General features: G+C 43.2%; 3 protein-coding genes across 7 annotated transcripts in view; 1 reads left to right on the forward strand and 2 right to left on the reverse strand.

Annotated features, from left to right (window-relative positions):
* Nucleotides 1-561: 561 nt before the first annotated feature.
* Nucleotides 562-5,245, reverse strand: BRIX1 (biogenesis of ribosomes BRX1). Its single transcript, XM_041490189.1, has 10 exons — nt 5,018-5,245; nt 4,204-4,315; nt 3,781-3,824; nt 3,105-3,175; nt 2,657-2,706; nt 2,493-2,566; nt 2,343-2,393; nt 1,952-2,053; nt 1,298-1,426; nt 562-974 (listed from the first exon to the last, which is right to left on the reverse strand). Exons 1-10 carry the CDS (start codon nt 5,183-5,185, stop codon nt 705-707), a joined length of 1,071 nt encoding a protein of 356 aa, XP_041346123.1. The 5' UTR covers nt 5,186-5,245; the 3' UTR covers nt 562-704.
* A 43-nt stretch (nt 5,246-5,288) lies between these two features.
* Nucleotides 5,289-10,556, forward strand: RAD1 (RAD1 checkpoint DNA exonuclease). The gene is made up of 5 exons (XM_041490190.1): nt 5,289-5,677; nt 7,182-7,290; nt 7,882-8,140; nt 8,486-8,584; nt 8,912-10,556. Exons 1-5 carry the CDS (start codon nt 5,483-5,485, stop codon nt 9,093-9,095), a joined length of 846 nt encoding a protein of 281 aa, XP_041346124.1. The 5' UTR covers nt 5,289-5,482; the 3' UTR covers nt 9,096-10,556.
* Nucleotides 10,557-18,477: 7,921 nt separating this feature from the next.
* The window catches only part of RAI14 (retinoic acid induced 14), an 85,891-nt gene continuing 82,895 nt past the window's right edge, over nt 18,478-21,473 (reverse strand). For all 5 annotated transcript variants that reach the window (XM_041490196.1, XM_041490199.1, XM_041490195.1 and 2 more), the window contains 2 exons: nt 20,748-20,813; nt 18,478-20,489 (listed from right to left, as the gene is read on the reverse strand). In XM_041490196.1, the coding sequence (XP_041346130.1) occupies nt 20,412-20,489; nt 20,748-20,813 (144 nt within the window). In that variant the 3' untranslated portion in view covers nt 18,478-20,411. The remainder of the gene's footprint in view (nt 20,490-20,747; nt 20,814-21,473) is intronic.

The raw sequence follows: 21,473 nt of genomic DNA on the forward strand, positions 1-21,473 counted from the left end.
TGTATGATGACCTAGTCATATGGCTTAGTGTTATGTAGTTCTGCAAGGAGTTAAGCTGGACTCAATTATACTGATGGGGGTCCTTTCCAACTCAACTGTTTCCATGTATTAGACTATGTGAACTGAGCACATGCCTATATTCACCAGTCTTTCTTTCCAATCATACAGCACACAGACCACCTTGCTGCAGAAGTTATATGGGATTTCCCTCATCCTGCTGGGTGGGATGATACTTAGAATTTAACAGGTCAGCTTCCTCTCCAGCCTGTTGTGTCTTTTCAGCATTAAGATGCTGGAAATTCAAAAAGAGGTATCAAGCAGAAACAGGGCATGGGCAAGACTGTGAAACACAAGAAAGTCTGGGGAAGTGCAGAACTAGTGAGTGGAAGAACCAGGTCATGAGGTCAGGAACTGTCAACTGTATTCTGTATGTAATAAAGAAACAGCCCCAGAGAAGTTGTTCAGAGCAGTTCTGGATGATCCATCCCTGGAAATGTTTAAGGCCAGGCTGAATGAGATACCATGTTATTTCTGAAAACTCAGAATCCCAGAAGACAATAAAAGAATGCAAACTCAATCTTTATAAAGAAATGTATGTTTTGTTCACTTAAAATTGAAATTCAGACATGTTTGTCTCTACAATGTAAATTCAAATATTTACAATATTCGGTTGATATTGTATGAAGTTTCATTCCTTGTAACATCTACGCAGATCCTTCAGTTCTGAATAGCTTTTTTTGCTTTTTCCTCTGAATCTTGCGTAGCTTCTTCTTATCTTTGACAATTGGCTTTGACTCTGGTTTCACAAGCTGTATTTCCACTGGCTTCTCTTCAGCTGGAGTTTCAAAGACTACTTCAGTAGGATCTTCTTCAACAAGGACCTTAGTCCCTTTTTTCTTTATCTTTTGCACTTCTTTCACTTGCTGCTTCTCTCTAAACTTAGCTGCCACTGACAATCTTATCAGCCGGCGATGCTATAAAAATAAGAATTTAAATTTCATCATGTTTCAAATAAGCACGATGGAAGAAATCTGGTATTAAAGAAACTAATTTCTTTAATGCTAATTTCTCTGCTTAATGGCAGAGACCCTCAGTGTAACGTCATCTTTTCAGTGGCATGACTTCTGCATTCACTTCATGATTACAAAACTACTCTGCTCTCAAACTGTCACCGGTTCAGGGCACTACAAAGGGTCATGGGGAAAGGCATACTTGGTGCTCCCGCACAGAATGACTGCAAGGCTGGTTTTCAAATTAGTTGCTAAATGAAACAGAACACAAAGACACAGCTGCTTACCATATTTGGGGACTGGTAATGAGGATTTTCATAGAGAGTTGGTCCTCCAAAGCTACCTTGGAAGATTTTTATGAGGTTCAGGACAAAACGAGGCCCAATTTCTACTAGAGATGCATCTTCTTCTATTATCTGCAATAAAAAGAAAACTTTCTCAATTTCTCACAGATTGAATCAAAGCATATGACCTTGCAGGGACCTTGTGTACATAAGGTAATACACACCTGAATTTAAATTCAAGATAAGGTACTTGATTAGGTAGATTTGTTTAAACCCAGTTCTTTACATAAAGCAGTTCTTTGAAATTCAAGCGAGCTTTTGGAGTACTCTGTATTTGTCAATTCCTTCTACAGAAACTAAATTCTAGATGACTTTGGGTCAAAGCAGCAATTTAGGTTAAGGCACAGTTTAGGCCTTGGGTAGTATGTCCTGCTACCAACACATCCCTCACAGAATCACAACTTAATGAATGCAAGTTCAGTGAACCACATCTCACCAGAGATATGGGAAAAGGTTCTCATTTCAGGACACTGAATCTGCAAGCACTAGGGGCTGGTATATCCTGATACCAATAATAATGATTCTTATTTTATTTAATGGATTTGATGTGAAGTTACTCCACTGACCTCCTCTTGAAGAGCTAGAGAGACCACTCACCTGGTAATTGCGAAACCAGATCCTTTCATCAGTGACGGTGAAGGTGAAAACATGATCAACAAAAGGCTGGCTTTTGGGGTGGTACTGTGGTGTACCAAATATCTGCAATAAAAGGCAGTGTTTCTGAACATCTGCAGTTTAAGAGGTCAAACAAAAACGGCTCATTTTAAACTCCTTTTAATTTACTAAATTCCCAAACCGAGATTACATTTCATAACCCAAACTTAAGAAATAAGTTTCTGAGTTGTGCTAAGAATATGATCCTAATCCTTTGTGATATTTTCAAAGTTCAGAAGTGTAAAACTGCTACTTGAAAAAAAACCACTTGAGATTCTTAAGTATGTTGCCAAAACACATCTCCAGTGAAGAAACAGTAAAACTATAGACTGACCTGAATAAACAATTCTTTTAGCAGGGCATAGTGTGGCTCCTTGTCAAATATCTACAAAAAATAAAAATGTTATTTTACATACAAGGCTAAATGCAATAGTCATGCAAAAAGAATAAGAACAGACCCAAATGAAATAAAACCTATACTTACTGGATCAAAAGACAAAAGGGGTCTTGAGCCCCTTAGGCAATTTCCTGTCATCTTCAATTCAGCCAGTGTGTGAACTACAGTGATTTTAAAAAAAGTTATTACTTACAGAAAAAGTTTTGGACAGAACAGCAATAATACAAACACAATAATGTCCACCAGCTTACCATTCTGCACCAAGAATTTAGCAGATGGTCCCTGTGGTGTGTTTGAAAGCCTTCAGAGGGCAAGTGGCGGGGAAGAGAGAAAGAAAAATGTTAACAGCAGCCAGAATACATGCTGGATTTCCACACTACACCCCAACCAGTTATTCCTGCATTGAAGTAATTTCTGTCACTTTTACAGCTGTACTGACTTCCTTTAATGTAAACATAACTTCTTTATGCTCATAAACACTTGTTTTCTAAATAATTTTGTAAAATCCTTCTGGGAAGAGTCTCCAAAAGCTGTTCATGCATTGTAAATTTGCACTATGCACAGAAGTGCAATATTAGAACAAATTTAACTAAGCAGAAGTATTTCATGCATCTTCACTATTACAGTAGGAAGCTTCAGCTAGAACTGAAGCATTTGCAGCTATAAACAGCAATATAACAAAACATAACATTTCCTTACCACATGTAGAGATCCTGTTTCTTTTTGGCTTCAAAAAAGATGCACTTATTGCAGTTTTTCATTTCACACACCTACACAAGACACATCAAATTAGCTGCTTACAAACATCCTGAAGACATTTTTGATAACTTTCCACATTCATCTCTCCCCTCTCCAAAATGCATGTTCAAAAGCAAAGATTTTGTCTTATTAAATGACATCTACTGATACCCAAATTTTGGTTTGGCTTCTTTTTTAAATTTCACATACTCACTACAAGGAGTAATAACCTCATTAAAGCTACGAACAGCATGATAAGCTGTCCAGGATACAAACACAAGAACAGGAGCTGAGACATTAGGTTCTAGCTTCAGAAATATCGAATGTCCTACTACATTTGGGCTGGCTGCATATTTGTGTCCTGCATTGTTCAAGCATAAGCTGTACTACACTTCTCACCTACACAGAAAAGCACATTATGCTGTATTCCCTCATAATGAAAATCTGTATTTAATTAAAAGTTTCATTCTAGTTTTATTAATCAAAAGTCAACTTTTGGCTTTTTGGGTATCAATATTTTGGTATAATTTTCACCTATGAAGTAACATTTTGAACTTGGCTGCCCTTTTCCTTGCATACTGATTTTCCATAGAAAATAAAATAAAATAAAGAAGCACAAAGATAAATCCTGAATTACCTCATTGATTACAAATAACTGGTCTTTACGGTCCATTTTAGTATCTGGAAGACAAAAACAACATTTACAAGGCTGGAAAACCAATTTAATACAAGAGATTATTTTAACAGTCAGGTTTTTTACAAAAATTTTACGAGTTTATAAATTAAAAGGTAATTATCAAATTGTTTCTGTCATGTTATGGAATATGTAAACATAGCAACAAAAGTAACTGTGCAGGTTCAGGACTGATGGCATAGGATTCACTTCCCAGAAAATACTATGATACAAAAATTGCTGTACTTGTTGGCTCAAAAGGTGTTTGTTTAAGATACAAATTTCATCAAAACTCTTCTGTACCACATTAAAAAAAAATAAAAGAACAGGGCTTTTGGCTTAAAAGTATTCTCAAAATATAAGTTAGGAATGATGTTCAGCCCCCACCTGCTTTAGAGTGAGGCATCAATGTCCTTAAGTCCTGCATTAGGTGTCTGGTTCTGAAATTAATTCCACGAGAGGAGAATATCAGCACTCGCTCCTTGTTTTTCCATTTGCCCTAGGAAAAAAGACACAACAGTCACGTGGGAAGCTTCTAGCCTTAATACTGTTATAACGCAGCAAAAATAAAAGTTTCCACAGTGAATACAAAAAGACACAGCAAGAACCTTCATTTTTACCTGCCCAAGCAGGCAGAGCCACGCTCTCAGCAGGAGTGGAGACTTCCCTAGAGAGCAGGGGGGCACAGCTTTTACAGCAGGAACCGTGTCATCCTGATCCACAGCGTGCTCCCAGGCACAGACAGCCCTGCACTCCCACACAACTACTAAAACGCCACGTGCATCGCTTATTTTCCTGCAAAATGGGCTCAGGGACAGCCCCGGAGCACAGCCCAGCCTCTCCTGTCGACAAGCGTATGGCGAAATCTTTGTGTTTACACGCAGTGCTTTACCTTTTTCTTACAAGCAAGCAATTACCGAAACCTTCTCCGTGTGATTCCTAAATGGAACGGGCACAGTTTCCACACAGCTTCTCTATACAACAGAATTGCCCAACTCTTTCAATTACTTCTGAGACGGAGGTAACACATCTTACCGACATCGACCAGGGCAGCGCTTTTCGCGTATTCTCACGAAAAAACCGCACCGCCACGTTCCCTTTTACTTGTACTTTGTATCACAAAAGACTACGAATAAACGCCTCTGTCCCGGCTGGGCCGTGACCCCTCAGACAACGCGAGCCGCGGGCCGAGCGGCGGTACCTGGGACACGGGCGGCGGGATGCTGTATTCCTGCGGCGGCCTGCTGCTCTCCCTGGGGCCGCCCTCCGGAGCCGCCTCGCCCGCGCTCGGGGCGCTCCTGGCGCGCTTCGCCTTCCCCGCGGCCAGCGCCGCACGCTTCCTCTTGGCCGCCATCCGCCCGCACGCCATGCCGCGCTCGCTACCCGCCCGCTCCACTTCCCCGGTCACGTTTCCTGCGCTCGCATTTCCTGTGCTGGCGAGGCTGTGATCTCACTTCCTGCGCTCCCGTTCGCAGTGCCCCCGCTCCGCTTCCTGCGCTCCCGTTCGCAGTGCCCCCGCTCCGCTTCCTGCGCTCCCGTTCGCAGTGCCCGCTCCCCCTTCCTGCGCTCCCGTTCGTAGTGCCCCCGCTCCGCTTCCTGCGCTCCCGTTCGCAGTGCCCGCTCCCGCTTCCCGCGCTCCCGCTTCCCGCGCTCCCGCCGCCCGGCCATGCCGTTCTCGGCGCAGCCGCCCGCCAGCGGCGAGCGCTACGCGCTGTCCGCCAGCCTGGACAATGCCCGGCACCTGTCCAGCCTCCTGCGGGCCGTGCACTTCCAGGACCACGCCACCTGCCTCGCCACGGCCAGCGGGCTGCGCGTCACCGTGGAGGATGCCAAGTGTATCCAGGCCAACGCCTTCATCCAGGTACGGGGAGGGCAGGGCTGCTGCAGACCTTGCACAGGCCCCGGTTACCGCCGCTGTCGCAGCACCGGGAGGACAAGGAGTGACAGGACAGGGTCCAGCGGAGGCCACAAAGATGATTAAAGAGCACCTCTTGTGAGGAGAGCATGCAGGAGCTGGGTCTGTTTAGTCTGGAGAGCAGCAAACTGAGAGTCTCATTAATGCACATAAATATCTCAAACATGTGTGCCAGGAAGATGGTGCCAGACTCCTTTCTGTGGTGGCCAGTGACAGAAAGGAGAGCAATGAGCATAAAATAAACCACCAAAGTTTCACCTCAACGCGAGGAAGCACTTCTTTACACTTAGGGTGCTAGAGCACTGGAACAGAATGCCAGGGAGGTTTTGGAGTTTCCCTCACTGCAGACATTCAAACCCCGTCTGGATGTGTTCCTGTGTCAACTGCTCCAGGTGACCCTGCCTTGGCAGAGGGGTTGGACTGGATAATCTCCAGAGGTCCCTTTCAACCCCAACAATTCCATGTGCTCACCTGCGGAGAGGGGGAGACTTTGCTGGAAGCAAGGTCTGAGCTGGCATGTAGGAAGGGCCATGGTGAGGCTGCCCTTGTTTATGAGTGTCCATGCTTCTGGAATTCCAAATCCTGCACCAGTACATCCATGAACACCTGACATTGTAGCGGGTTTGCACCCTCGTGTAACGTACTGGTGCCTGCCAAACTCATGGCTCCTTCTGGCCATGCTGTGCTTAGGTGCACAAGCAAGGGCTTGTAGTATCCCTCTTTAAGTGTTTTTATAGCTCATCCCAAAGCTAATAGGTTGGATTTATGTCAGCTGTGAAAGAGTACAGATTCACAGACACTTGGTAAAAGATGGTTATGCAGAGCACCCCAGGATGAGGTTTTCCCTCTGGGCTGCCAAGAAAATATGAAATTACTTGTCCAAAAGCAGTTCATGCCACCCTGCTTTATTTCTGAGACACTGTTCTTGTAGGCGCCACAAAGCAGTGAGTGTCAGTGACAGACAGGATAGCATGGAGCAGTTTATCCCCATCAGGCTAGTCAAAGGTAGGATTCAGCACATATTTCAGAGTGGTGAAGTCACTGTTCTGTTCTGTTCTGTTCTTAAGTAGTAGTATTGGGAATGTTTATTCATGCTCTGAGCATAAAAAAGTAAGTATTGTTACTGGAGAAGGGTGACACATTGTACTGTTCCATGAATGTTTCTAAGCTCCAGAAGTAAGTAGCTCCAGTTCTGCTGTTTGTAGGTTGTACTGAAACCATAATAGATAGTTTAGGGTTTCATGTTTGTGTCATCTTACCTTATTTTAAGTGTGGTTTGCTTGTGTTTTCCTAGTTTGAGGATGAAGACCCATTTTTCTATAATCAATGCTGTGTTGCATGTAGAAATCTCTTTGTGTTGCACTGATTTCTGGATGGGAAACCCTGAAGTTTAAACTGTAAGATAATTGCAGAAACTCCCAACTTTTCATCTCTTTGCTTTAACTTACAGGCAGAAATTTTTCAGGAATTTTCCGTTCAGGAGGAGTCTGTGATGTTCCGGATCAGTTTGTCTGTTCTTCTGGACTGCCTCACCATTTTTGGAACCAGCTCCTTGCCAGGTGTGGTGTATTTCCATGAATCCACAGAAGGCTGTGTGGGTGCTGCAGGACGTGTACTCACGTGGCATCCTTCTGGGCAGTTCTTCCTTGCAGCTCTGTGTTGAACTCCTCATTCCTCTACGGTTTTGGTTGTGGCTGACCTAAAGATCCAAATCAAGTGTACGAAAGAGCAAAATCACAGGATTTTGGGAAACTGGCGGTTCAGGTGGTGATAACCTGCAACAGGAGGGTGTGATCACAGCACGAGCTCAGCTGCATTAACTTCAGTTTGGGTTGCACAAGTAACAGGAGTAGTAAGGAAAGATGGTGTGAGCCAGAGAGAACCACAGGACCATGAGGATTTTCCAATTCCTCTAAACTGTAGCGTGTCTTAATTGGCGCAGCTGGTGTGTGAAATTATTTGGATTTGAGTTGTCTACACACAACTAATTTAATTTTATCTGCATAACCGTTAGCATTTCAGAGGGTATCTAGGAGGCAGCAGCGCTAAAATTGATCTGTGGCCCATGTGCCAGAAAAATGTGAGTTTTTTAATGTGATCAAATGACCTAGCTGTGGTGTCTGCAGAATATATTTCATTCTCTTTTTCAGGAACATCAACGGCCCTTAGATTGTGTTACCGTGGCTATGGGGATCCCCTGATGCTGTTCTTGGAAGAAGGAGGAGTAGTAACAGTGTGCAAAATCAACACTCAAGAACCTGAGGAGTTGTTAGATTTTGATTTCTGCAGTACAAATGTTGTTAATAAAATTATCCTGCAGTCGGAGGGACTGCGAGAAGCATTTGCTGAACTGGATATGACCAGTGAAGTTCTGCAGATTACCATGTCTCCTGATAAACCCTACTTCAGGTACTAGAAATGGCTTTTAACTCAATTGTTTGTGCTTGGCTGCCTTTGGTAAGGAGTGGAAGTTTTCATGGTGGAGAGAGGGGAGATATTTTAGAATACTGGTTCATTTCAGGAAGAATTGCAATAATATGGCAAAGGACAGTATGTTCTCTAACATAGTAATGAGTATTTTGACAACTTCATAAATGTGACAGTGGTGTAGACAGTTTAGCATTTTTAATTAAATAAGTGAAACAAACAGCAGTGTTTTGTGAAACAGTCATGAGATATGTACAATGACTCATTTTGATGAGTTTTTACAGACCTCTCATCAGGTATTTTGAGATGGTGCTTTTTGTCTTCCAGGTTATCCACTTTTGGAAATGCTGGAAGTGCACATCTAGACTACCCTAGGGACTCTGATTTGATGGAAGCATTCCACTGTAACCAGACCCAGACAAACAGGTTAGAAAGTGACTGATGCCCTGTGCCAGGTCACGCATTCTTGATGGGAAGTTTAAAAACTGCTTTTGCATTTCTGTAACATTTATTTTATTAGTATGGGGGCAAAAATATTCCCATCTGATAAAAGGCGGTGTCTGTAATCAAAAGCTAAGTGCTGACAATGACAGTTTAATGTTGTTACCAGGGAAACACCAAATAAGCGTGTTCCTAATTGTTTTTCGTTTGTTCTGGGTCTTTATTCATGACTAATGTTTCAGCTCCTCTTTGCACAATGTATTTTTTTCATATTACTGAAATAATATATAATAATAATATTTTCTCCTGCAGGTACAAGATTTCTTTGCTTAAACCATCCACAAAGGCATTGGCTTTGTCTTGTAAAGTGTCCATTCGAACAGATGCTCAAGGATTTCTTTCACTGCAGTATATGATTAGGAATGAAGATGGACAGATCTGTTTTGTGGAGTACTATTGTTGCCCTGATGAGAACATCACTGAAGCAGAACTGTAGGTGTGTAGGTGTGCTGGCATCTGTAATATATTTTTGGTTATATAAAATATTGTATTTTTTTACAAAACTAAATGAAAGCTGTAAAGTTTGATGGAGTTAATATTGTCTTTATTTTTTAACTCTGGACTAAGAAAGCTGAAAATTTTCATTTTCTTCCACTGCAAACATTTCTTAACATTGACTCAAACTGAAACTGAAAAAGCAGAAAGGGGAGTTGATGTCCTATAGTCCCTGCTTCCAACAGAGATTTTAAAGTACTGTTTGTGTAATACATTGATGCTTTCTGCAGTGTTCTCCAAGAATTTTTGTTTGTGTTATGTTTTTTTGTCTTTGGCTTCTAGTAAGCAATTACACAGGGGAAAATCTGAATACTAGTTGTATATTAGCCAGATAACTTTCAGTGACTTAAAACCACATTTGTCTTGAAAGAGAACAACATTTTCAAACTCTTAATAGTAGCAGGTGGTTTCTTGCTGGCAAATGCTGCTATGTTTTGTCAGTGAAGCCACTAGGCTTCTCCTCATCTTGATTAATTCTTAATATAACTCAACTCCTTGGAATTCCATCTGACAGCAATTTACCATTTTGTCTGCACACTGATGTTGAATTGGTAAATTGATGTAGAAGCCAGAATTTACTTACTGATTACTCTTAACTGTTCTGGCAATGTCATTGCTTTGGGTCAGGAGTTTGTTACACATCTGCAGGAATGCTGCAGCTGATCTGTTTCTGTGTATTCACGTCTCTGTTCCTACTCTGCTGCTCTCTGCTAGTGGTGTTAAGAATCCTAAGAGAGAAAAGTTCCCTCTTGAAAATTTTTTATGAAATTGGTTTGCCTTCTCAGTGGCCTTTTTCAGCAACGGGAGTCGCTGCTAAACTGCAGCAGGGGAATATCTGCCTGTGTCCATGGAGTGGTATTCAAATCACTGCTAAAAAGGTGGCTGATCTATGCTCACTGAAAAGAGAGTGTAGTTCCTGGGCAGTTTTCTGCAGTGTCCCACCTCCAGAGCAGCAGATGGGTTGTTTTAGGTCAAAAGTCCACTTGTCCTTGCACACCAACCAACCTGCTCAGAATGGGAAGTACCTGGGAGCAGCCAGGCACTGGACAGGATGCAGAGACTGAGCCCTGCCTGCCTCTCTGCTGTGGGATGTGATCAAAAAGTCAGGACTCTGCTGGTGGTTTCTGCAGCTTTAGACTCTGGTCAAGTTTTGTTGTCTGTCAGATGAGGTCTTGCTTTGTTTTCTATGGAAAACAGTGTGTTCATATGTTACCAAATTGATTGCTCCACAGTTCAACAGAATCCTTTGGGTTCAAGTTTAAAATGTTTTTGTGGATAATTTTTCACCTCTTGCTTATGCCAGAAAGAGTATACTTTTGGAGTACACAGTGTTATCTGTTCATTTTTGTTGTTTTTTGTGCAAATCATCCATTTATTGCAATAAAGCTTACAATAAAGTTAATTGTTTGAAAGTTATAAACAATTACAAATTTTTGAACTACAAGGCTGACATAGATACCTAATATTCTAAATTACTCTTATTCACTGGGGTTTTTTTCCAAACTGAAGTATACCCAAGACAAGTATAAATGAACTTCCTTCTGGCTTACTGTGTCAATTTCTTCAGTGAAAAAAAGGGTTATGGTCTCATTGGGAATTAGTAATATTATCCCTGACTACTGAGTATCAAGGATGATTTACCTAATCCCTGGGTGACAGGATAAAAATGAAGTAGAACACACCACTTTCTTGGTGTGATTTATTTTAGAATATCCAGGTTTCTTGTATTGTGTTCAGGAATTGTGGCTTAACATTTTAATATTTATATAATTGCCTACAGATGTATTGTGTTCTTGAAATAGTACTTTTAATGATTTCTTCTATGGTCTACCAACAGTAATTATGGAAGTAATACCCACAGAAGTTAGAACACCACAAAATACCAGAAAATAACTTGCATTTAATAAATATGAGGTGTTAAAGACACATTTGGTTTGTGCAGGAGTTAATGTCTGCACTCCAAATGGGCTGAGTCTGGGCTCTCAGAGGTAGGGAGGTGCTTGTGCACTTTTGACTTCATGGGTATGGGTTTAGGGAGACAAGAACATGGGAAAGCTGGGCTACAGACTTGGTGCTGAACGGCAGTGAATTAATTTAGGATCCATCTGTGAAGTATTCAATTACATTTCTGCATTCAAGCACAGTAAAATAGAAAGGGTGAAGACAAGGATGATGACTGGGAGGGCACTGTATCTTTTTGACCTAGTAAGTTACTTAAATTCTGCAGATATCCACTGCTGCATTTCCACGGGAGCATTCCTGCTACACTTCGCATGGATCCAGAACTCAGGTTACCTTTGGTGCATTTTATCTCTGCTTTTTAACAAGACCTTTCCCCTTGCAGACTACAGGAAACCTGCAGCAGAAGAAATGTTCAGCTCATGTTTTTTTCTTTTAGTACTGTCACAGGAGAGGTTGTCATTAACTCAGATTTTGCCCATCTGCTTTCTTAAAATGGTGCATGCAAGTACTCAGAATTACTTATCTTGTAAAGTAAATCAGTTCCTGGGGTGGGAGCTGTCACCAGTGCCTTCCCCCTGGGTTCAGCTGTGGTAGGTGATGCCTGGCAGCTCTGATGGGCAGCACTGGGAGCTGTGGGCATCCCACATCCAGAGGCCACAAAACCGGCAAGTGATTTTCCCTCCAATTATTTTGATTTGTTATTTTCAGAGTAGGAACTGACCTCAGGTTTTCAAGAAGGCACTTTGATTCTACCAGAAAACTACTGCAAATAGGCTTTGGGTCCCCACCAGACTCTGAAGATTCTAGAAGTCAAAATAATGCCTTTGGCTCCTGACAGTCTTTATGCAACAAAACACCAGCAGTGCTGGTGCTACTGTGTTCTCCTGCCTTCCAACATGTTGAATTTTTGTGTCTCTGTGGCTTTCTACAATGATTGGGATCTGTAAAGCACAAAATTCTCCAGGGGGAATTCAGTTCTATACCTCTGTTTCAAAGTTAGTGTTGGGAAAGAATCAGTGGTTTAGTTTTTATTTAGTTTAGTTGTTTATTATTTATTTACACATGGATTTACAAGGAAATAGTACTCTCGTGTACTTGACTACATGAGTCTTCAGTGAGGTTAGTGGAGCAGCTGGAAAAGCTGAGGTAAGCCATATGCTGTTTCCTGTAGGTGTCTGTTTTTAACCTCATTTTATAGCAGCTTGAAGAATCCAGCAGGTGGGTCTTACCAAAATAAATACTTAGAAACTGTGTGTAGTAGCACTAAGCAGTGCTTTCGCTGAACAGTAACATTAAAGAATACTAACATTAAACTGAACAAATAACAGAATTATTTTTAAAATGCTGCTATTACAGAATAGTTGCTTGATGACTTTGTGTTGAGAGAAAAACTTATTTTTATGTGAGTCTCTCTTTGAGGGTGCCAGGACTGCTTAGGTATAAATGGAAGAGATAACAGGTGGGTTGAGCCTCTTTCTACCCTGCTTCTGCCCTTGGCTGGGTCTAAGGGTAACAGGGCAGTGCATTAGCATTGCTATAGCTAATTGCAAGGGCTCTTCCAGGCAGAGAGTGTGCGAGGGAGATGCAGTCAGGTGCCCCACACACAGCTCTGATTTCTGTGGAGTAATAGACTCTCACAGAAGTGAGAAGTGGGCTTGAATGTCCACCACAACTGTGAACACGTCAATCTGTGTAAGTATTCTGAGGAATGCATCCAAGGGAGTCTAGAAAGAGCTGCATTGCCCAGGAAAAGCTTCCGTTTTGTAATACCATTGAAAATCTGAGCAGAGAGACAATGGGAATTTCACTCCCACTTTCACCCCCACTGCATCAGTGTTTAAGGTGGGGTAGTGGGTGGGCGGCTGTGTCTGTGTGTGAATTAAAACTCTCAGTGGAAAACTGAACAGCCTCCTGCCCCTTCTGGTTCAGATGGGACCATGGAGTTGACCAAAAAGGAGCAAGTGAGCAGAAAGCTGGAGGTCTGAGATAAGAAATCTGCCTGAACATATGTTTGCATTTTACCCCATAAATGCCAGTGGAGTGCAGTAATGGGTCACATAAGGGATGCATGGAACAACTCCACCTAATTAGGCACTTGCACCCCTTATCAAACAGAAGGAGACTTAATCCATGGAACAGATTAAGCAAACAAGCCCTAAGTTATGTCCAGATGTTGGAAAGATAAATTACTTGTTGGCAAAATTGCCTTGTTAAGCTTCAGTGATCTCATACCTAGGGGGAGGTTAACAAAGTTTGGGAAGAAGGCTAGTAGGTAGACACAAAGAATGCAGAACTTTAAAGCCACAAGGACCTATAGCAGAACTCCCAAGATAAGGAAGAAACTAATAAGGCCAACTCAGCAACTGTGCTGAGACTGCTTAGTGGGTAAAAAGAACTTCAGCAGGGAGAAATCATGACAGAGTGACTCATGGCCCACCATGTCAAAAGAGGATGAAGACTGAGGGTTGCAGACTAATTAGCATAAGAACTGACAGAATCTTTAACTGACAGAAGCCAGAACATTAATTAATAAGAGAACAGTCTCTTGTCGCCTTGAACGTCAATGCTATGTTTGCTAGGGATGCATCTGGTGCAGACAGCTGTGTTTGCAAGCTGAATTCGAGGTTCAGGTTGAGCTCTGGGTGAGAGCCAAGAGAAAGACAAGGGGCTGCCTTTGATTGTTAACAAAGGGCACAAAGCCCGGTGAGACCAGCCAGAGTGAGTGGACACTGGGAGACACAGCAGGGGCCAGCAGTTGCAGGCATTTGGGTAACAAGAGAGGTGAAGATGGGTGCTGCCAGCTAGGTGAATTGACACGGAGAGAGTGGCATGTGCCGACTGGAGAGGAAGAGCTACACTTGCACCTGGGTAGACAGTGAGAGTGGAAAATTCCCTGGGGCTCCTTTTTGGGGGTCCCTCCTCGGAGGCATCAGCACGAGCTGTTTCTGTGTAAGTGCACTGTGAATAAATGGCTTTGTGGAACGAGACCTCTGAGACTCCATGGGGAGCCTGGGGTGGAGCCAGCAAGGTAACCTGCTCTGGAGTGTTTGGGGCTGTGAAGGAGCTTTCGTCCCAGGTGTGAAAGTCTGGCACTGGGAGTGTGACTGCCAGAGAGGATCAACAATGGTCAGACTGGGGAGTTTCCTTAACACTACAGTGTATAAATAGTAAAAAGTTTTGAGAGTTGGTGTGCTTGATTTGTGGAACACCACTGAGCACCCAGGCTTGTGCCACTGGAATAAATAATCAGTGTTTCTCTTGAGTGTGTAATTAGTTGCTTGTTGCACACTGGAAAATGAATCTGATTTTTTCTGGACAACAAACTGGCCAAACACGTTTGCTCTCGTAATAAACTAACCACTGGCATGGGACAGGTTGTGGAGGAGCTGGGGTATATCCAGGCTGCAGCTGTGAGCAGTCACTCTCCAGGGCTGACCAAAGCTCCCAGAAGAGTTGTCAGAGAGTCATGGGCTGCGCAGAGCTGCACGCCCTCCTCTTCCTCCGTGCTGCAACCCAGCCTGGGTGATCCTGGACTTCAGTTATCCAGATATTTGCAAGGGAACACGGTGCCAGACACTCACCAGCCAAAGCATCTGAGGACAAAACTGCCAGCCTGTTCCTCGCCAGTCGTAGGGTGAGGAATTCTTCATGTGGCAGCAAGGGCAGGAATTTTAGAGACACTGAAAACCACACAGCCACCCTGAGGCAGCGCAGGGCTCCGCACAGTGCAGGGGACAATGCAGAAGCAGCACAACCAGGGGAGCATCTGCCCACCCCACTGGGTCCTTCCTGCAGGCGCCTGGCTCTGAAACACTTCACGTGTGTGCCGCCTCTGCAACATCTGTCCAGCTGTGCTCACACCCAGCTGCGGCCCCACCAACTGCTGAACGCAGATTTTTTTGGAAGCTGCACTTTGAACAGCAAAAATCCAGACAATCTCTTTCCAGGAATGGGGCAGTGCAGACCTTTGTGCTTTGAGTTGTCACTCCCCACTGTTCCAGCTGTGAGGGAGGCTCTGAGGGGAAGGAATGCCAGGTTGCTTTCTCAGGAATGTTTTGAGTTTTTTCTTTTTGTCTGGAAAATGCAGTTTAATCCAGCACCCCCTTACTTCCCAGACTCTTTGGGGGATGACTCCTGGTGAGCAGTAGAGTGCTTACAGAGAAGCCCGGGCCCAGCCATCACTGAGGAGCATTTTGGCTAATCCCAAAGGAAAGGTGACTGTAGCGGGGCAACAGCTTCCCATACAGGCACAGTGGTGTTTTGATGCAGGCAATGTCAGTCTCCTGAGGGTCACAGGGTGCAGGGTACCAGCTGCAGCATCCTCCCCGGGCAGGGTTAACACCAGGGCACCGTGAGTGTGCAGGGCCAGCCAGGCAGGCAGGAGCAGACAGACAGACACCCCTGGGCTCCAGCCCTGAGCTCCTTGCAGGAGATGATGTCACTGAGATGTGCCTGTTTCCAATCTCCAGCTGCTGGTAGGAGGTCCCATTACCAACTGTCTGAGCATTTCAGGCTGTTGGAAAATGTACAAAGAGGGCCAACACTGCGAATCTGGAGAGAGCAGCATGAGAGCAGGCTTTTAAAATAATAGACTGAAAGCCCGGTGATTGCATTAACCTGTGTTAAACTCATCAATTAAGAGTCTGTCAGGGCAGCCAACGGTTTGGAAATACCTACAAATCCATTGCCATAAAATGCCCCAGGAGCTATGGGTGGTACCACAAAACAGACCCTCCCAAAGCCACCTGTAGGAGTGGGGACTGGCATCAGCAGGGCTAAAAGCAAGCTGATTTTTGCCGCTTGTGTAAAGGCAAAAAATGGTCATCAGAGGAGTCATATGTTAGTGACAGTCCATGCAGCCTGCCACCGTTGTGTCTGATGTGACAGAGCCTGTCATTTCTCCAAGAAGACTTTTTGTCACACAGTACTGAAACCTGGGGAATCTAATTAACAGCTGTTGGGCAAAGGCACATGACTTTCTTGCCAGCAGCAGACTTGACTGGTAGATCTGTTCTGTAGTTACAAAAATTTTAACTCAGGCTTCCTCAAATTAGTAGACACTAAATCACTGATTTTTATTCAGCTGCAGCCAAGATGGGTTTTAAGGAAATGACTGTTGAGGAGAATGAATTTGTTACTGCCCTAAGAACACAGATATAAAACCAAAACAAAGTATGGTTTCTAGTCTGTGCTTAGTGTCTCTGTTACTTATGCTCAAAAGGATTGTGAAAGATCCAAACAGAGGAGGAGGCAGGGATGAAGAAAAGCATTTGAAACCACTTCTGTGAAATCCTCTGCTGAGAACTGGGGAGCACCCATGAGCACGCACAGTGACCCATAGCTGCAGAACCAAGTGGTGTTATAGATTAAAGTTTCAAGGTACTCAAACTCTTGTACTGTGCTTTGACATTAAATTCAGTGCTTTTAGTGGCAGACCAAACCCACAGTTAATAGATTTAGAGTTAACAGATTTAGATCACTGAACTATCCTACATGTCTTGCACCAATTGCTATTTGCTTGAAAAAATTTGCTGTGTTACAGCTGTGCCTGCAGAATATCTGCTGGGTACATCACATCTGCCCATGCTACTCTGAAACCTGCACACCAAACTCCCCCAGAGCTTTTCCACACAGTTCCCCCACAGGCACAGCTGCCCTGCAGCCTGGGTCCCAAGCAGCAGACTGAGGCCCTGACCCCCAGACATCCACAGCCACTGGAGGCTGCCTCTGCCCCAGGACCTGCCCTGCACTGGGAGGCCTGACCACGCCACCTGAGACAGCGATTCTTCCCTGCAGCACTTGGGTCTCTGCCACATTTGAGAGCAGATTGCCTCTGCCTTCTGTGTCTGCCTCTTGCTCAGATGAGGGCTGGCACTGGTATGAAGAAAACCCCAGGATACTTTGGTGTGGCTGACCTAAGCAAGAGCCTCCCTGGGGAAGGTCAGACAGGCAAAAGGGACATGAGCCCACTGTTCTAGTGCCATGAGTCAGCTCTCCTCCCCTGTCCCATGTGGTACTCCAGCCTCTTGGCTTATCCTCCTGCACACTCCAGGCTGGTACCCCTGGTACCCTGCCAGACCCCTCCAGAGAGCAGATTTGTGATGTAAACACAATATACAGACTGCAGCTGTAGTTTATGTAGCTCTGAAGCACCCAGCATTAAAATCACACCCCACCTACCTCTTTCCCCCCAGCCAGGTACTCTCAGGCAAACTCATGGAACATGAAGTGGGTTCAACACCTCTGTATAATGACAAGGCATTTGCCAAGGGATTTCTTGCCAGCTTCTCCACTGGCCCTTTCTTGGCTGCTTCTCCTGGGGCCCTGTGTGTGGCTTGCTGCAGCACAGAGCAGCGTGGTCTTCCCTGGGCTTTTGCTGTCTTACGCTGACACGCAGCACATCACATCACTGTGGAGCTGCCCTGAGGAGAGGTGGGAAGGCAACCAGCAGGCCATTCTGCCATCCCTGAGCCCCCTGCTCAGCCAGCAAGGGGCAAGATTGGCTCTCTACCCGTGCCTCTACCCGTGAGGCTCAGCAGGAAGTCTGCTATGCAACCTGCCCAAAAACGCAGACTCCTCTCAGAGGATATTGACCCCTGTGCTCAGGTGTTGGTTATGCTTCGCTGTGTGCTGCCACAGCCAAAAGATCTGTCCAGCAAGGACATGTGGCACACTGCAAAAGGTTATCCTCTGACTGCTGCTGAAATCTTCTGCATTTTCACCCTCCACCATCTTCTCACGTTGATTTGGGTAGGCATAAGAAGGGTCCCGTGAGAGCCAGATGATAAATAACCAGGGCAACACCTGCTTACAGGAACTTGCCCTTAGTTTTCACAGCAAGAGAAAGGGACAAAAAGGGAGAAGAGATGGTAAAAGGCAATGAGGCTGACTGTGTAACTAAGTTTAAAAAGCAGACATGCATATACACTTAGATATACCCTCACTGTAGTTCTGTGTGTGAAGTGCTAAGTGACAGAGAACCACCGGTTTTGAAGAACTGTGGGACATCACTGATGTGTGCTGCAGCTCTAAGGTATTTTAAACTTTTCTGGAATAAATCCAGTGGCAAATGGGAAACCTGTATTACCTCTAGCAGGATATCCATGTGAGATATGGCTCCAAACTTAGCAATGAGATAGAAGGCATCATCTGCAAAACTGACTGTGTGGGGTTTGGACTGGATTTATTTCACACAACAGATCAAAACAGTTAATAATGAAGATGCAATTTCAGGCAGGAAAACCTGGTTCTTGCGTCATCCATTTAAACAGAAGATATAGAACACATCTGTACTATGTTAGGACAGTGTAGTGAGATTTCCCTCAATACAAAAAGTAAATGAAGACAAAAATGAAAAAAAAAAAATTGGAAATAGTTTATTTGCTGCATGAGGAAACTTCTTGTAAATTACATATAAAGAAACTTGTTATGCTGTAGTATATAATTTCCAATATTCCACAAAGATAATTGTAATAAATATACAAACCAAACCAAAGTAGAAGACTAAATCCATCAGGCAACCTACAAAATGGTTCATCAAGTTTTATACTTGCAGCATTAGCATGCTTAAAATTTTGTTCTTTTTGAAGTGATGCAGCAAAATTTTTTTCACATTTCTTTGGAGCATTTTCAAAGCTGTCTAACTATAAAATACTGTTCCAAATTAGATGGCATTAGTTAAACCACTCAAGAAAAGTAACACCAAGGTTTAACTGATGCACAGGTGGTGTTTTTCTTTTTGTTTTTAAAATCCATTTAGCTTTGCCAGAGTTAGGAATTATCTGATATAAGTGCACTGTGAGTTCAGTCAGCCTGAGGCACTGCTGACTCCTGTCATATCAGGACTCTATATAAACTTCATAGATTATATAGCTCTGAAAGATTTCTCTATTAATAGAGACATATCCCCATAGAATAAAAAAAAAACACAATACCATATTGAAGCCGCAAGCTTGTTAAAATGGTTGTACCCTCAAGTGCAGTGTGTGCTTAAAACATTTTTCCATAGTTTCATTCTATTCCACATCAGGCATTTTTATTTGACTTTAAATGCAGAAGTGCTGATACAGGCTTTATTGATGCCTGTAGCCTCTAGAAACAACATACAGAATTTTTGGACACCTCCTGCTGTTGTCTACCTATTATTTCTACATTTTTTTGGAACAGCAGGCTGAATTTTACACTTAACTGCTCTGGACTACACTGACAGACAGGTGTACTATTCCGTACAAATTTCTTACAAACTGAAAACACTTCACTATGCTTCACTATTACTGGGTACTTGGGGGTATAAAAAGAAACTCTCTAAGACACAATTACCTAAAAATATTTGTTAATAAGCTTAATGCAAATATTATGTAGAAAAAATGGTTTCGTTACAAAAAAATTCATTAGAGGGCCAGTAAAAATATACTGCAGAGAAGATCTTTACAAAAGTGAGGTTAGGAAGTATGAGGCATTGACATTCACTGTAAACATCCTGTGTTCACTAGAATCCCTTGTCTAAAAGTATATGACCTGGTTTTGTTCCTGAGCTTCATGGCCAACGCTTGCATAGACAGCTAAACCTATCATAAAGGGCTGTTTATAGAGACAGTTCTGTTTGTATGTAACTTCAATAAACTAATGCTTTTACCTTTTGAAATAGTTTCAATCCATTAGTTAAGGAAACTATGAAGCATGGTATGGGTTTTGTGTACTCAGTGCATTGGGTGAATTGGGGCAGCTACGTTTTAGTGTGTCAATCTTAAATAACATTGCACCAGGAAGTGTAGCTGTTCGACGTTCTGGCTCAGCATAAATATCTACTCCTGCTCGCTGCTGCAAGGTTCACTTCTGCTCAGCCACAGGCTGCATATGGCAACATGTCAGCACTCTGAGAGCTGCAGCACCAAACACACCCAGTAACGAGATGCAGCTTATAATCAGTACAGAAGACCTCACAGAGAATTTCACCTTTACCCAGGCAACACCAGTGCTTTCCTCCAGGTTAACCTGCTGCTGTTGGAGGAAGCTGGAAAAGTACTCACAGGGTAAACATGACATGGAGTGGCCTATGTAAAAAGTCTGAAGAACATACTTGCATTTTGGGTATGAGAAGCAGGCATGTGTTTAGCTACAGCACATGGAAATGCACATGGAAGTGGTACAGACAGACAAATATATCCCCCTCACAAATAGCACAGTAACACAAAAGCAGCAAATTGCCAATTTGAAATCTTATGTTAAGGCAAATCTACATAAAAGAATCATAACAGGGTTAATAAAAATAGGGAGTTTTCCTTGGCTCTTTTGTTTACTTTTTCTGCGATTGGCTTTTACACATTGACAAAATTTGTTTAAGCACTTTCTGGACATCTTCATCCATTTGACCCTAGACAAAGGGAGAGAGAAAAAAAAAGGTGTTTGAATGAACGCAGCTTCAGCCTTTAAGAACATTGACAATCTATTTTTCAGGTATATTAATTAGATCAATTTCCCAAGTGGAAACAGTGCTAAAATTGTTCTTGAACTGTCATACCTTACGGGAGGGATGTCTAAGTGAAAACATGCAAAATTCTTACTAGATCTGCAGAAGAAACATCTTCAGTTAATATACTAACACTGAGTGACTGACAACATACAACCATACCTGCACAGCATAGAGAAGGTGCATCCTGTAAACTGAGACAATTTCCTGGTGTTGTTTCTTTGTTTCCTAAAAAACAGTTAAGCAGAAAGGCACAGAGCATTCAGAACTATTGAACTCAGAACTCCCCAAGTAGATTCTGACTGGGGAGAATTCAAACCATAGTCTTATGTAATGCATGGAAAACCAGTTCAGCCAGTCTTGTGTCACCAGGCACTCTACATTTGCTTGGAAGCAAGTCCATGAAAATGCTGTACTTCTACCTACCCCAGTAAAAGAGCTGGTGATATCAGTTTTAACAAGTGCTGAGCTGCAAACTCTATTTCCAAGCGTATCAGCAACCAGAATTGAAGAAAGACAACAGTACTCTGACAAACCAACTCTCAGCCACAACTCAGCTCTTCCCTGAAGGCAGTGGCCCTCATGCCTTAGGATTTTAGCATTTATATTTTTCAGATCCTGTACTGCTTTAGGGTACAAATCTAAACTCCACAGCCTGTCAGCTACTGTTCTCCCGTTTTATTCAGACAAAACAATTGCTCTCAAGGACACCCTACTGCCCCATGCCCCAAAAAGTACAAATAAAAGTGATTTGGGGAGAGAGGCAAACTGGGGGTATATTACTTCATTACCTGAAGCTGTAATTGGACTATTAATCCCTGATACATAAATGGACCAAACTTAAATTGTCTGAAAAACTCGTGACCATCTTCCACCTTGGGTATAGTC

This window comes from Pyrgilauda ruficollis, unplaced genomic scaffold (genome assembly GCF_017590135.1).
Source record: "Pyrgilauda ruficollis isolate IOZ18807 unplaced genomic scaffold, ASM1759013v1 scaffold120, whole genome shotgun sequence".
NCBI lineage: Eukaryota > Metazoa > Chordata > Aves > Passeriformes > Passeridae > Pyrgilauda > Pyrgilauda ruficollis.

Bases quoted from the DNA above. Each gene is read 5' to 3' on its own strand.
- BRIX1 (XM_041490189.1), bottom strand. From the start codon at position 5,185: ATGGCGTGCGGGCGGATGGCGGCCAAGAGGAAGCGTGCGGCGCTGGCC. The intron at 2,707-3,104 runs GTAAGGAAATGT...TGCCCTCTGAAG, and splicing joins AAACAGGATCTCTACATGTG to GCTTTCAAACACACCACAGG. The intron at 1,427-1,951 runs GTGAGTGGTCTC...TTTTTATTGCAG, and splicing joins TCTGGTTTCGCAATTACCAG to ATAATAGAAGAAGATGCATC.
- RAD1 (XM_041490190.1), top strand. From the start codon at position 5,483: ATGCCGTTCTCGGCGCAGCCGCCCGCCAGCGGCGAGCGCTACGCGCTG. The intron at 8,141-8,485 runs GTACTAGAAATG...TTTGTCTTCCAG, and splicing joins CCTGATAAACCCTACTTCAG to GTTATCCACTTTTGGAAATG. The intron at 8,585-8,911 runs GTTAGAAAGTGA...TTTCTCCTGCAG, and splicing joins AACCAGACCCAGACAAACAG to GTACAAGATTTCTTTGCTTA.